The sequence below is a fragment of the Pseudomyrmex gracilis genome, unplaced genomic scaffold (assembly GCF_002006095.1).
Source record: "Pseudomyrmex gracilis isolate BER0280 unplaced genomic scaffold, ASM200609v1 scaffold_12, whole genome shotgun sequence".
In the NCBI taxonomy this organism is placed as follows: domain Eukaryota; kingdom Metazoa; phylum Arthropoda; class Insecta; order Hymenoptera; family Formicidae; genus Pseudomyrmex; species Pseudomyrmex gracilis.
In genome coordinates, this window is record NW_018020596.1 from 529,679 (window position 1) to 544,616 (window position 14,938).

Here is a 14,938-nt window from a genome sequence, read left to right on the forward strand (position 1 = left end):
AAGAGACACTGCAAAAAAACATGTTGGAAATCGCACAATCGAGACGATCAACCCTTATAGGCATTATTAATGTGGATAGAGAAAGAGAGAGAGAGAGAGAGAAAGGTGGACGAGTTTGCCCAGAGGGTGAACTGCTCGACGGGGGCTGGAGAGTCGACCAAATTTTCTTTCATGCCCGAACTCTGCTCCTCGAGACGGCGGATACGCGTCAGAGCACGTAGTTAACTTTCGTGTTGTCGATAAATCTTCCTGCGGAGACGCGATGGGGAGCTCAACGAAAGTGTCGTTGCACAACGATGAAGAATCTCGGCGCATAACTTTTACCCAAGGGATTTTATTAAAGCCTCTTCTATTAAAAAATTTTCTAATTTTTTTGTCATAAAAAATGTGTCGATCGAATTAGCGTTTCTCTAAAAAAAAAAAAAAAAAAAAAAAAATGTTTAGCTTGAAGTTAAATGAAAAAGAAATCTATTATCGAGTTGCAATCCGGGAGATTAATTAAAATTTACGAATTAACGTTTGAATTTAATTGTTTACACGCTAACGACTCGCGAAAACTATTAATTTCCGTATTTTGCGATCAAATAAAGTTCCGTTTAATGCTCTGCATAATCTCTCTCTTTAAATATATAGAGAGAAAAAGTAGTACGATATCTTTTTCGCACGCATTAATAAAAAAAAAAAATCATATTGAATAATATTATATGAAGAAATAAGAGAAAATTACAATTGTACGTAAAATATCTGCGTTAAAAAAAATCTCATATTTTTAATAATTTTAATAATACACGTGTGTGTCGTGCGGCAAAGATCTTTTCTCTATTTCTCTCCAATTTTACCGTCGTGCATTTGAATAAAATGTGAGTTACCACTAAAGCGAACGGTTTGTCCGTACACAGTCGTATTTTACGGCGCATAAGACCGAGGATATCCGAAGCAGTCAGTTGGTCGCACAAATGTCTGGCTATTTACCCCGGGCGGAGGTGTTGAAGCGTGCGCCAACAAGAGATCGGGCTCCGCCTGGAGCAGTTAAGGAGGGTTTTAGTCTCGGGGGTGTCGGCCCGAATTATGCAACACGAAGGAATACGGCGACTTAGGTATTCGCTCGCACGTAAATCCGCCACCCCGGGCACATTTTGCCGTGAAACACAGCCGGAGAGCGTTCCATATTTAATCGCCGTCGCGGTTTACGTCTCCATATTCGGAAGCCTCAAAACTTCCATAAAACGTCACCCGATATTCCCGCATGAATTAATATGAATATCTGACGAGAGAAGCGCCGTATAGAAACACACCGCGCATAAATTGTATATCGTGTTTTGACGATGAAAATGTAAATTAAGTCACGTAAGGAAAAAGTTTAGATAGTAGACCGAGATATGAATAAATAAAAATGGAAACGATGACCACGACTTATTTGTCTAACGGTGAACGTTAATTTGCAATATTTTGTTTCGTGCAGATAATTTTCAAGGATTACCGCCAGAGGCGATACCCGCCTTTCTGCAAAATCTGCAGAACTCGGCGAGCTACAATATCGCCAAACCGATCGCGAGGCCGGCGGCTTATCATCCTTATCACAGGCCGAGTCATCAACCACCTCAACGACACTTACCGCCGAACGCTCATCACACGCTGCAGCAATTGTTTTACAGAGGCCCATACTTGACAGGTAAAAAGTTACACAATATAGCACTGCGGATAAAAATTGCTTTTGTTGTGCAAAATCTATTAAAATTTTGATTTTATTTAATAATAATTAGATTTAGTGCTCGATTATTTATAATATCGAAGAAACATAGTTGTCGAATTTTTGTCCAGTATTTTTTAAGTATATTCAGATAATTCTCAAACACACATATGCGCTCTTGAAAAATGCGATACAAGATATTTTGTACACATCGTAAACGATATATTTCCGGGTTTCGGATATTTATTATATTTCGTAGGTCGTCGCGAATATTCCGCAGTTAATAAACAAGAGCGGACGGACGACGCGGAAACACGGGGAACCCCGACGAACATTTAAAACCGAAACTTCCGCATATGGCGCCAGGCAGCGAGAGCGCGCGCGTATAAACGCTCGCGCGCGCGGCCACGTGCACGGGTCTCGCGCACACACGGCGGCGGGTTTATCGAATATCTTGTTATAGGTAGGCTCGTATGGGACATGGAGTGCATATGAAGTGCAGTGAAAGCACTACCATATTATGTACATGCTCCGCCACAAGGCAAAATGCACGCATGCAACAAGTGCGTGCAAATATCATCGGTGCAGATAATACCATCATGCTCAGCTTGGCAATATCGCGCAGACACGATCTGGAGATTCAATTGCCCGTCTGTTATTAGATGACTTTGATACAATCGGGCGATCGGGCGGATCGCGTGGCCCGCGCGCGAATAATGCGATGTGTTTTAAACAATTCTCACGCGCGCTAATTTTTTGCACAGGTTTTCTTTTGCGTTCGACGTGAGTTTTTGCAGCGTTGTTCGCGTCGTTTGATCATTATTTCGGAAGAAAGTAAAAAACAGTATTGTTGTATAATTGTAGTTTTAAAAATTATTCAAATGTTCTTTGTAAGAAGTTTTATTGTATTAAAATACATCGATACGCGTGAGATATGATAGTTTTTTTTTTTTTTTTTTTTTATCATGTTTTTATCGTGTAACAAAGCATATCTCGTACTTCGCCTCTATCGCATATGGGGTTTTTATGATGACTGTTTTTTTGTATTCTTTATCGACATCAACGTAGATTGTTTCTTTCTGTGCAGAGTAAAATAATATCGAAGTAATGAAATTATTTCGATGTATTTTTTCTCGATATAGTCGCTAGTTCCGGGACCGGAAGTCATCATCCGGGCACACCCGGCGGTGGTGCCGTATTTCCGGGTGCTATTCAAGGCAGCATCGGCGACTTTTCCGGAACAGGTCTGGTTTTTCCGTGGGCGACGAACGCGCGCGGCAAACCACGTCGAGGAATGATGAGAAGAGCCGTTTTCTCGGACCTCCAGCGACGTGGGCTCGAGAAAAGGTTCCAGATACAGAAGTACATCAGTAAACCAGATCGCAAGAAGCTCGCCGAAAAACTGGGACTCAAGGATTCGCAGGTGAGCGAACATAAATTTGTCTGGGGAAGAAGAAGAGAAAGAAAACTTTTTTACATATATATCTTTCCAAAAAAAAGATTGTTCGAACGATGCACAATTTAATATTTCGCGAGAATTGTGTGGTTTTTTTTTTTTTTTTGCTATATTTCAACGAATTTATCAAGCACCAAGCAAGTCGCGACCTTCTTCTTGCATTGACGCAGTTTTCCGAACACCGGGCACATCAATGACATATCAATTATAGTGCGCATCGGAGCACGTAATTCGATTCCTTGTGATCCAGAATTCTCGCTCTCGATAATCGCATCAGGCATGTCATATGCAGGCAGATTTGCATACGCGATGATAGGCGGATGTGCTCCGTGTTGTATTACAATCGAGAGGCTGCACCGTGAACATTAGAGACGGCACACGGTGTTTAATCCTCGTGCTTAATGATCTCCTAGACGCAATAGTAGTTCAAACCGATCTGTATAACGTGCTAATTGGAATCGTAATTAATCAACAAAATGTACTGACGCGATTTTAACGAAAAATATAAATTTTGTTAACAATTTCCCTGATGTTGATATGATTGCACTTACTATAGAGAGTAATTCTCTATAGTAATTCTTTTTTTGGTAATAAAATCATATGATCTATCTTTTGTCACGTCAAAAATTGTTCAAATCTTTTTCCTTGTGTTCATGGTTTTGTCGATGTGTATACGAAGTTGTCTGTTTATTTGCACATTTTCTGATAATTTCCGTGAATTTATTTTCCGTGTTCCATTCAACAGATTTCAAATAATTGAATCGCAGAAAATCAGGTCGAGAAAATAGTCTATTAGGAAAGTGAATAATGATTTGCAGAATGATCCCGCGGGAGATAATCGCGTTCTTGATAACGGGCCGTTATCGAGCAGTTAGGCGCGTGCAAGACCGGAAGATACGTCGAGAATATATATTGTGCTTAATGACCTTATTAGAGCACTAATTGTCGCTTTAGCGAAGTACGAATCCCTCGTATTCAACGCTGAGAGAATTTAGTTCCGCCATGCAGAAAGCTCTGCTCTCTTCCCTTCTCTCTCTCTCTCTCGCGGCTTTATTTGGCAGATTGATAGAGACTAATGCTCGGTTTTGTCGAATACAAACCCGAATCTACCGCGCGCAAGTATACGCGATTGAAACTCTCCGAGTGTGCCGAGTTCGCCTAATTACACGAAGAAGTATATCGATTTCAAGAACGATCGAGAGTAATTGCAGTTTATCAGCTTGGCGCAATATAATGTAATATAAATTCTTCCTCATCCCCCGCGCGTGTATATTACTTAACTTCACGTAATAATAATCTCAATGCCAATCACGAAGAACTTTCCAAGAGAAGAGCAAGGCAAATTCAATAAAAAAAAAAAACAAACGTCCTCGAATTTTTAATTATATGTTTATTTTTGTATTTACGTTATTTTTATTATCGGACTTTTATTGAAAAGAATCTCTTTCTCTCTCTCTCTTTTAAATTAGTTAATTTAGCAATTGTTCTTGATCTTGTAAAGGACGGGATGTTACATACATGTTACCTGTTGCTACCATAGAAAATGCAATAATCGCAATTGCAACAAACGCATAAATTTTGCATTGAAGCTGCAGGTTTGTTATAGGGCGCGATGTAGAGTGATAAATTTTGTTACGTCACGTTCCGTTGCTATTTTCCGGAATGTATCGCATCGCCGGTGCTTTCGGAAAATTTGCTCCACAACATCGACGCGCGAGCGATTTATTCAATCGTCAATTCGTTTATTCAAATTTGGACGACACGCGAGATGAAATAAAAAAAAGTCTCGAATGTTGGTCGTGTGTCGCGGACATTCGCTTGCGTTTAGCGCGCAAAACGGCCGAACTACGCTCATGAAATCAAATGAAACTAACTCACAGTGCCATTTCCGGGTATCGTTTAGTTTCATTAGCGTCGCCGAGCTGGGGCTTGGCAGCCGAACGGCGTCGGGACGTCCACTCATGTGCAACGCGTATAGCACCGCGTGCAATACGTACACACACACACACATATATATATGTTATACAATATACACACACGTACACACACCTACATGTGCGACTAATGAACTGGCATCGCCCGATTAACCCCAAACCGTGGTGGGTATTACGTGCCTAGCTCTCTTCCTTCCTCTCTTCCGGCTGCGATTTCTCTTTCTCTTATGCGTATTAACACGATATGTCGATACCGTCCCGCGAATCCACGCATACGTAAAATGCACGCCTGCAAGTCTACGGCACTTAAAGGTGCCTCGCTCTATATTCGAGATAATTACTCTGTATATCGTGCATTACGCGGAAGTGAACAGATCGTTGCTTAATTCGCAAATCGCTCTTGTAATTGGTTCTCTTAGTCGAGCAGCGAACGACGTGTGTGCGCGTTTGTTGAAATACTCCGCTAAAATAATTGAAGCATTCGGAAACTATACAAACGCACTGAATTAATTATTGTCGAGTTTTAAGAAGAAAATTTATATATTAAAAATTTGAGATTCCGCGATTGTCACGCGCTGTTTTCTTTTTTTGCGCTATCCGTCGATTGTGAAACTCGACTCGGCTTTGGTTTTTAAATTTTATTTGCAATCGAAATGCGAAAGAATGTACTACGTATTAAAATTATGTAAATTACAAAATTTGTCTAAAATCTCTTTATTTAAACGATTAAGAATCGAAGAAAGTTGAAAATTTGAAGTCAAGGGAGCGACACAATTTCACGAATGAGCTCCACTGACAAAGATGAAGTTTTGGAAATTTTAAGTCATTATCGCTTTCCGATCGGCCGAGATGGTAGCGTGAGAAGATTGAGCAAACAAGAAGCCGTGTCTGGTTGGATGAATTGTGGTCGCGGTGAGTACATGGTCGAGCAAGAAAGACAACGGCGGCGCGCGAGAAAGGGACAGGGCGGGCGTAGAAGACTGTGTAGGGATATATCCTCATGTATAATTCACACCTCGAGCGCCATGCTTCCACCGCCATTGGTCGAGGCTCACTCTGTCGCTGGTTTTACGAGAAAATCTAAGGATCAAGCGCGTCGCATACACACGCGCGCGCACACAGAAATCGGCCGCGCACGTATACGTGCACGCGAAGCGAAGCTCGTTTCCCGTCCTCACCGAGACGAGTGAATTGGCGTTTCTTGCGATTCCGCAATCCGCATACAAAAGGTGATTTTGCGCCTTTCTTCCGTCGCGCGCCCTCTCTTCCCGTTCGTTGAGCGATTGCGGACAACGTGATAAGAATCTAGAGCGGATATTCGCGTCGAATATATAAACTCGAGTGCGGCGCGCAAATACGGTGGTAAAACTGAAAATTTTGAATAGCAGAAATTTGTCAATCATATAAAACATATCTAATCGACGAGAAATATCTGAAGAATCGAAGTATCGTCGAGAGAGTATCTCCTATGCAAAGATCGATCGATCGGGTATTTTGTCGCGACGTGAATTTTGTTCCTCTTTTTTTTCTTTGCGCGCGCGTTTTTCGTATGTATATTCTAGTTAGATCTGAAGACTTCGGAAGATTCGAAATTTTTGAACTAAGTGAGATAAAGCGACATCGTTCATTGATTCCGCGGAAACGGAATGGTTTTGTCGAAGTGTGTGCCAAGCAAAATGGCAATTTTGATCGGTCGATCCCAATGAAATGATACTTCGGTCCCGTAAGTACATATCGAACTTGATCCCGTCGTTAAAAGCAATTGAACTCCGACCGAACGCACCCGCAATATCTCTAACATTACTTTTTATCGCGCGCTCGCGAGAGAGAAACTTTTCCCAGCTTTATTAGAGGGTGTTTCCGGGGGGTCGGGAGTTCTCTCGTGCGATTTGAGGACTGTGCGATTCTGCGCACTCGTCGGCCGGCTATCTAATATCACGGTTCGCCACACGAACGCCCATAAAAGCGATTATTGTCCAATGATAGTTCCTTTCTCTTTGTCACTCGCTCAGCCGCCGCTCGTTCGATTCCGTACCCGTCTCTTTCTCTCCTTACCGATGTCTCTTAATAGCGACGAAGTGTTGGCAACAGATGCCGAATTTCACATCTCCCTTAATGTACCGAGTGCGCGATAATATCACTATCGCAACTTCCGTCGTCGGTGTTTGCAATCTAAGTTATCGAGCTATCGACGTGTCAGATGCGTGTCGAAATAGCATTGTTACCGCCGGCATTGCTCGTTATCACGTTGTTACGTAGTTTCATATCACACGCTACATTTCAATTTATATATTTACGCAACTATAAGCGAAACGTCGACGTTCGAATACACTCTTGTGCCACAAAACTACTTACGCGATTCTTTATTTAAAAAAAAAGAAAGATGCTACGTTCACGTAAAGTGCGCAAACGACGTCTCGAAATATTTTATTTTTTTATATCAAAACGCTCGCAAGTGAATTGGTTTTTAATTTTTTGAACATTTTCTCCGCCGGAGTCTTTTTTTTTTTGTACAAAATACCTACACATACGCGACAAATGCGATTTGAAGATTACCTCAAATTATCGCACCCTGGATTGCTTGCCGGACTCATGAATCTTTTCTCGAATTTAATTAAGGACTTGCAATGCCACGGGTGGATGATAATAATAAAGCTTTTCCCGGGAGTAATCTGTACTTTGAGGGGCGGCGGAGAAGGGTCGACGGAGAGAGGAACGGATGAGAGAAAGCGAGGTGCCGTTTCACACAGGTTCGAGGCTTCACTACAGTTTATGACGAGGGTGGGTTTAAGAGGAACGTCGAGGGTTAAAGGAGGATAACTAAAGTAATTAGTGATGGTGAGCGAGAGCCAAACCCCTTTCTTGGCTATGTACGCGTGCACCCTTATCCCTCTCTCAGCGCCTTTAACGAGATGAAGATGTTGATTTATCGCGAGATTCCGGTTTCTCTCAGAAGCCGCGAAGGCTCATCATCGATTTTCGTATTAGAGAAAGAGAGAGAGAGAGAGAGAGAGAGAGAGAAATAACTTTGTGTTTTATTACTTTTATCAACAAAATTTTAAGAGAATATTAATTTGCAAAATTATTTGCAAAAAATCTTATATTTTAAATAAATTTCAATATCTTACGTAACATTTTATTATCGATAAAATAAAATTATCTAATAATTACGCCGTTTATGTAACAATTACATAGAAGATTTGTATTCTGTGATAAAAAAAAAAAATAAAACTGAAAATTAAACGTAGTTGTTTGAAGAGATCCGCGGGAAATACACTGTAACGTCGGGAAAGTAAAAGACGCTTTTCATCTCCGCCTTGGGGGAACATTGAGACAGCGGAGCAACGTCTCCTGTCAGAATCGCTCGCCCGTAGGTAGAACTCCCCAACCCACCCACCTCCACCCATCAACGCCGTCGACCTTAAATTATCTGGAATTATGAGGAAGCCGGCCACTTTCATGCCCGGGAACGTCTCCGCGTTATGTCGGACCCACCGGCGGAAACGACGGAAAAATTAAAGAGAGCCCTCGGGGCTTGTTATCTTTTTAATAATCAGAACCGACGGGCACGCGAGAGGAGAGTGGGAGGGGGTGAGGATGAGGATGGACGGAGGTTTCCCTTCTTCTTACAAGTTGCCAGAGCTGTCAGAATCACGCCGCGAGCTTAATTCGCGATATAAAGGCACGGAATCCTACTTGCGCGCCCGGCCGATTTTCACGGAACTCATCCCCGACGTCGCTCCGAATCGGGGATCTCGTTAGTCGGATACGGCAAAAATTACAAGTTTCTTTTTATATCGTTTTATTTCCCTTCGCGGAAACGGACTCGTGCACGATCGAGTTGTGACGCGACTTGACGTGGCGACTTTTTAACAGAAATTAGAGAAACGACACGTGTTCTCTTCTCTGCGTTGGAAAAAAAAAACACACAACATACATTTTACGGTGTGTTTTTTTTTATTTATACGAGATTGTCTTCTTAAACTTTAATTTCCGTCAGAGAAACGCCCGTCCGATTAAATGGATGCACAATGCCGGCTTTTACGCCGACAAATCTTCAGGCTGGGAATTAAAATCCTTATTTGATCTCTTCGTTTCTTCATCTCTCTCTCTCTCTCTCTCTCTCTCTCTCTCTTTCTCGAGGACAAGTGTCCCTCTTAGATCCTCTATAGATTTCGTGAATTATATTAAAGAATAGGGGAAAAATGAATTTCTTCAGCCTGAATGTTGTTGGCAGCCTATTTAATCCTCGCAAAAGAGACGGGGATTCACGTGATTCCGCAAGATATGATATCGCGAAGTTCTCTCCTTTGTGCGCGAAGTGAAAAAAAAAAAAAAAGTGATTCTAAATTACAGCGCGCGCGAGATAAGAAAAGTTTAATTTATTTTCCTTTTTATATAAATATATGTGTAAGTACATGCCAACGCGTTTGTTCAAAATCTGTCTTTTTTTTTTTTTTTTTACTAACATGCGCGCAAAAATCTTAATTCCGGGACGCGACGAATTCGAGGCGGCGTTCAATAATTATTATCGCGCGCGACGGGCGGTCGAGAAGGTAAACGATCTTCAATTCGATTTCCACGTCGGTCGCGCGGATCGCTCTTTCCCACGGCACTGACGTTGACACGTTAGATAGATCGGCCATTAGGTTTGGCGTTTCGAGAGAAGGATATCGAGTTTCCCGGATTCCGTTGGTCAAATCAATTTGTAGCCATTAGGGCCGGCGGTGATTCGAGTTTGCTTTGGACAAGCTTTTACGAGAGAGCAAATCCGCCGCAGTTGCTCACCGTCGGCGAGGGAGGATAGTCGACTGCCGATTTTATATTTGCACAACCGTCAAAGCTCAAGACAAGGAGATATATATATATACTACATTCTGATGCCTGTCGCAAATCTCCGTCCTTCCCTTCGCCGACTCTTCGTATCCTCTTACAAACTACACACTGGTTGCGCGATAACATCGAAGTGCATAGATCGAACGCGCGCGATTGTTTCTTGCAGCATCGGCTCGATCGACGTAATCTTTTATATAGCAGAGAGAGAGAAAGAGACTGTAGTTTGTATCAGTATGCGCGTCAAGAACAATTTCACATTGCGCGCGTTGTAATATTATATAAAATAATTAGTTTATTATAGTACATTATTACGGCAAAAAATGTATTTTTTATATGTCACAAATTTTTTGTAGCTACTTTTATTTCTATAAAAAATTCTACTCGCGTTATATTTTAAACGACGTGTAAAAGTCATTTTGGAAAACTGAGAGTCCAGGATGAAAATGCGCGTTTTGAAGGTAAAATTCTTCATATTCTCTTTTTTTTTTTTTTTTAAATTTATTTACAAGTTATTCTAGCATATAATAGTTTTCGCGCAGCTTTTTTGTTATCTGTGTATTAAGATAGTGTATTTCTTTTACACGTGCACTCGCTGCGGGAGTCGTTTTTGTGTCAGTCTGGCGGAGAGCTCATTCATCTTGATCGCGAGTGGATCAAAAGTCTCCTGGAGAGAGACGACGACGACCATAACGTTTACCTTAAACGTTCTCTCTCTCTCTCTCTCTCTCTCTCTCTCTCTCTCTATCTTTCTCTCTCCTCGGCTACAATCTGCCGCGGATATTAAAAACAAAGGCCTGCCTCTCGCAGGGCATAACATGAATATAACGCCGCGCAATATCTTACGGCTTTAAGCTCTTCGGCTTAGCCCGTGGACCTTCATGCATTATGGATTTTACTTTGAGAAAGCGTCGTTGCCCTTCCTCCGCGCCGCTCTTCTCCTCGGAGACGGGAAGCTAAGAAACCATGAATATACAATACCGCGGTATGCATATAGATCTTCGTCTTTGTGAATCAACTTTAATCACTTATGGCGAGAGTGCATCACAAAAGTCGAAAGCCGAAACGTCAACGATGCAAACGCCGACGATCCCGACACGGAAATTGTTTTGCCGCTCCGCCGCGTTTTCGCTCCCACAGACAGATGTAAGTTTAATGTAAGTTATAAACATTTAATGAGACTGGGTTTTTTAATACACGAGCTGTCCTGGAAATGGCTTAACTTCTCGTTTTTGAGATCGAACTTATCTCTCCGACGAGAGATCTTGAAGCATACCTCTTCGGTGAGCGAATTTGATGGGACCTCGTCAAATGTTTATGCAACAACTTATTTTTTTTTTTTGCCAAAAAATGTCGTTGAAATGCGTTTAATGTTTAACATTCGCGAATGAACAGCGTTTTTTTGTTTTTCGCTCGGCGCTTTGACAGTTTTTCGATATTAAAATTGATCTTTTTGACTTTTTCAATAAATCCGATTATTTTATATTGCACCGATGAAAAAAAAAAAAAGTTAAAATGTACTTTTTGACATTTGGAAAGAATTTTCGAGAGGGTGTGCGCGTCATCGCCGCATTCTCAAATGCGTTCTCGCATCTCACTCCCGTGACATCTCTCCCGGAAATATCACTTCCGATTTTCGTGCCGGATCGTAGCCACTCTCGCAGCTGTAGCTGCCGTTATACGATCTGCACGCAGACGGATTGTAAATTTGCAAATTGTATCTCGAAACTGTAAACCGTTCCCTTCAACCTTCCCTCCCGTCCTCTTATCGCGAACTAACTTCGATTTCGGGACGATGTTCACCTCTGCCGTTCCCGTATTCATAAAATCAAATGGGTGTGTAACGATAAATACCAGATTCTCTCCTTTTTCGCGGTGACCCACGAAATTTTCGTCTCCCGCACTTTATCGGATAAAATCTTCCGTGTCAGTCTGTTGCAAAAAACTTCTTTATACAATAAAATTAATAATTAACAAATAATATTTAAAAAATTTCCAAAATTATGTTACAACCAAGATTATCCGGAATGTTTTAATTTTCTGCATGAATCTTTAAACTACTGCAGTTTTTGAAAACCGACGACGACGACGACGACGATATTTCGTCGAAAGAGAGAGAGAGAGAGAAAGAGAGAAAGAGAGATCTCATGTACGACATCTCGCCAGGCGCGAGAACATGTGACTTTTTTTCACTCTACATCAGCAATTGCCAGTTCATCTCCGGCTGAATCGCGACGCGGCAGCTTGCGCTGCTCTTTTTACTTTTACGATCGTACCGTCCTATCCGACACTCTCTCACGAAGATATCTGAAAATTTTCCCTCTACGTAACACTGACTTATTCCGTGCAACTTACCCTATTTCAACGTGTGATTAATCCTCTAACTTAAACAATGATACGCAAAATATCTAAAAAAACTACGATATATAATTTTTCGCTCCCATTATCTCGTTGAAAAAAACAAAAAAAACTCGTAAAACGGTTCTCAGTTTTGCGTTTTATTTTCATTGTCGAGCGAGAATTTATTTTACATGAGCTAAGATATAAATATCAGATGGAAATATGATTAAACATTCAGCACAAATAATTAAATAGTCGCGGAGAGAGGAAATTCGTAAAGAAATCGCGCGCGGTGTATAGGTGATTTTTCATACCATCGCGTCCGAAAGCATTAAACGCGCGAGATCCCGCCGGTGTTCGCAATTACGCCTTTATCCGTTCCGAGAAAAACAATCGATTAAATCGTCACCGGGGCGGCGCGGTGCCGATAAATCCGCAAAGGCCCTTTTTCCCCTCTATTATCGCGCGACTTCCTTTCCATACATCAGGCAGCCGTCTGCCCTTCGCCCGCAGGATCGCGCCACGCCGGCAGCTTTGTGCCGTACTTTTTACGTTTGATCCACCCCCTCGTGGCTCATACCCACCTCCGCTCTCTCTCTCTCTCTCTCTCTCTCTTTCTCGCTGACCTCACCCCCGTGTGCCCTCTGTACGGACGGCAACCCCTATTCGCCTCTCTGTCGTCCCTTTTGTTCTCCCCCCACTCTTTGCGCTCTCAACCCTCCAGAAAAAAAGAGATTCCTCTTTCTCTCTTCCTCCTCTCTTACCTCGTCCTTTCGATACGGGCGCGGAAAGAAAATACAGAGAGAGAGAGAGAGAGAGAGAGAGAGAGAGAGAGAGAGATATTTTTTAATGATCTTTAGAAACGAAGCGATTAAGAAGAGAAGTGCCCGTTGATGTGATCATCTTCAATCTATGAATTAATTTCATGGAGGATTGTCTTTTCGATGAGAAAGGTCAAATACGTGGGTCGGTTTTTTATTAGATCAATTACTGACTGTTTTGTTTTTACTCTTGATATCGTATTAATCGGCTTATTTTTTGTTTAAACGCAACAACAATAACAAAATAATTAAGTTTGCTATGTTATATGAACACGAAGAAAAAGTTTTCTTTTTCCCCGAATTGGACTTCTTCTTTCACCGCTTTCCCTGTCTGCTCTTTCTACTGCTATTCCATACACAGAATCGACGAGTGTGCGAGCGGTAGCTCTGAAAAGAGACGCGAGGATCCGTGACCAGTACGGAGGGAGACGGGGAAAGGGGGACGGCAAGAGTGAGTGAGCTGAGGGGTAGTTCTGAGGCCGACGTCATAATCGATCGTCTTTTATTAAACTGCACCAGATGGCGCCACCACCGCACTAGGCACAGCGTGGATGGCACAAGGGGTTGAGTGAAAGAGCGGCGGGGGTGAGACGATCCCCGGGGGAGGAAGAACGAGAGAGTGTGAGGCACGAGGGAGTGCATGAGGGTAGGCGGAAGTAAGGGCGGGCGCGTGGGTGCGAGGAATGGGGCAGGGAGTTAAACGGAGGAGGATTTCTCGGCCCGGGGTTCCTCCAGGAGGGATGGAGAAAGGGTGGAAGACAGAAGGGAGAGAAGGAGAGAGGCCGCAGCCAATCGTTTAACGATTACCCACTCGCGCACTCTATATAACGCCTTTCGGATGTCGTCGTTATGCCTGATCCTCGCGACTATAGCGATATTTGAACAATCCCGGGGTGGACCGATCGTCTGTAGTTCAAGGGGATGATGAACGATTAGTTACTTCCCGCCGAGGATATTCGATCTTCCTAAAATTTAACGCCAATTCGTATATATTATATATATATATATATATATATATATTTGTGAACTATCGTGATGAAATACTCGGGATATAATATTTCTCCGCTTCTCTAATATTCATTGAATTCCCGGGGGTTTTAACGTTTTTGCATCGACTGCGCCGAGTGGATCGTAGCTATATCGCGCGTTCTTACAACCGAGGAGCGAAGAGATATTGAAATCGACACGCGCGCTGCGAGCGAGCAGCTGGAGCTTTTCCTGGAGGACGAAGCGTGCTTGAAAATTCGAGTTGAAGGGATCTTTTCAGAATTGCGCGTATCAACGAATCTTGACAGAACTTACGTCGATGAATGCGAAAAGAACGAGGGATAATCACGGAGAAGTGTGTGTAGCTTCTCAAAGATTTAATTACTTCTTTTTTTTACGACGATTCTACAAATAGTCGAATCCGAACTTGAACTTTTTTTCAGGAAGTAATTCAACATCTCTTTGATTCGGTTTTCTTGGCGCTTCGTCGCGACGTGATAATTTCGAACAAAATCTTCCGCGCTTCGGGGAAGATCCGCTCGGATTTCATCTCCGGATTGGATTCTACAAACGAGCGGCGTAAAAACTGTGCAACTCGCATGTGCACACGCCGTGGGGAAACCGCGGCTTTACTTTCGATCTTCTCTCGCACCCTCGTCCCTCTCTACCTCGCTCTTCATTCTCTCTCTCTCTCTCTCTTTCTCTCTCTCTCTCTCTCTCTCCGTCTCTCTCCTTCTTTTCGTTTTGCGTTTACCGAGAGACGGCGGTGATTGATTGTCCCGTCAGCGGCAGGCAGGCCGGGGAACTAACAAAAGTAACAAAGCACCTCCGTCCTGAGAGAACGCGCTGCCGCCGCCGCCGCCGCCGCCGCCGCGCC

General features: G+C 42.7%; 1 protein-coding gene across 1 annotated transcript in view; it reads left to right on the top strand.

The window, feature by feature from the left end:
* Positions 1-1,598: 1,598 nt before the first annotated feature.
* LOC109863750 (homeobox protein DBX1-like) overlaps positions 1,599-14,938 on the top strand; it is an 18,532-nt gene continuing 5,192 nt past the window's right edge. Inside the window, exons 1-2 of the mRNA XM_020444259.1 lie at positions 1,599-1,672; positions 2,833-3,113. Coding sequence (XP_020299848.1) covers positions 2,985-3,113 — 129 coding nt within the window. The 5' untranslated portion in view covers positions 1,599-1,672; positions 2,833-2,984. The remainder of the gene's footprint in view (positions 1,673-2,832; positions 3,114-14,938) is intronic.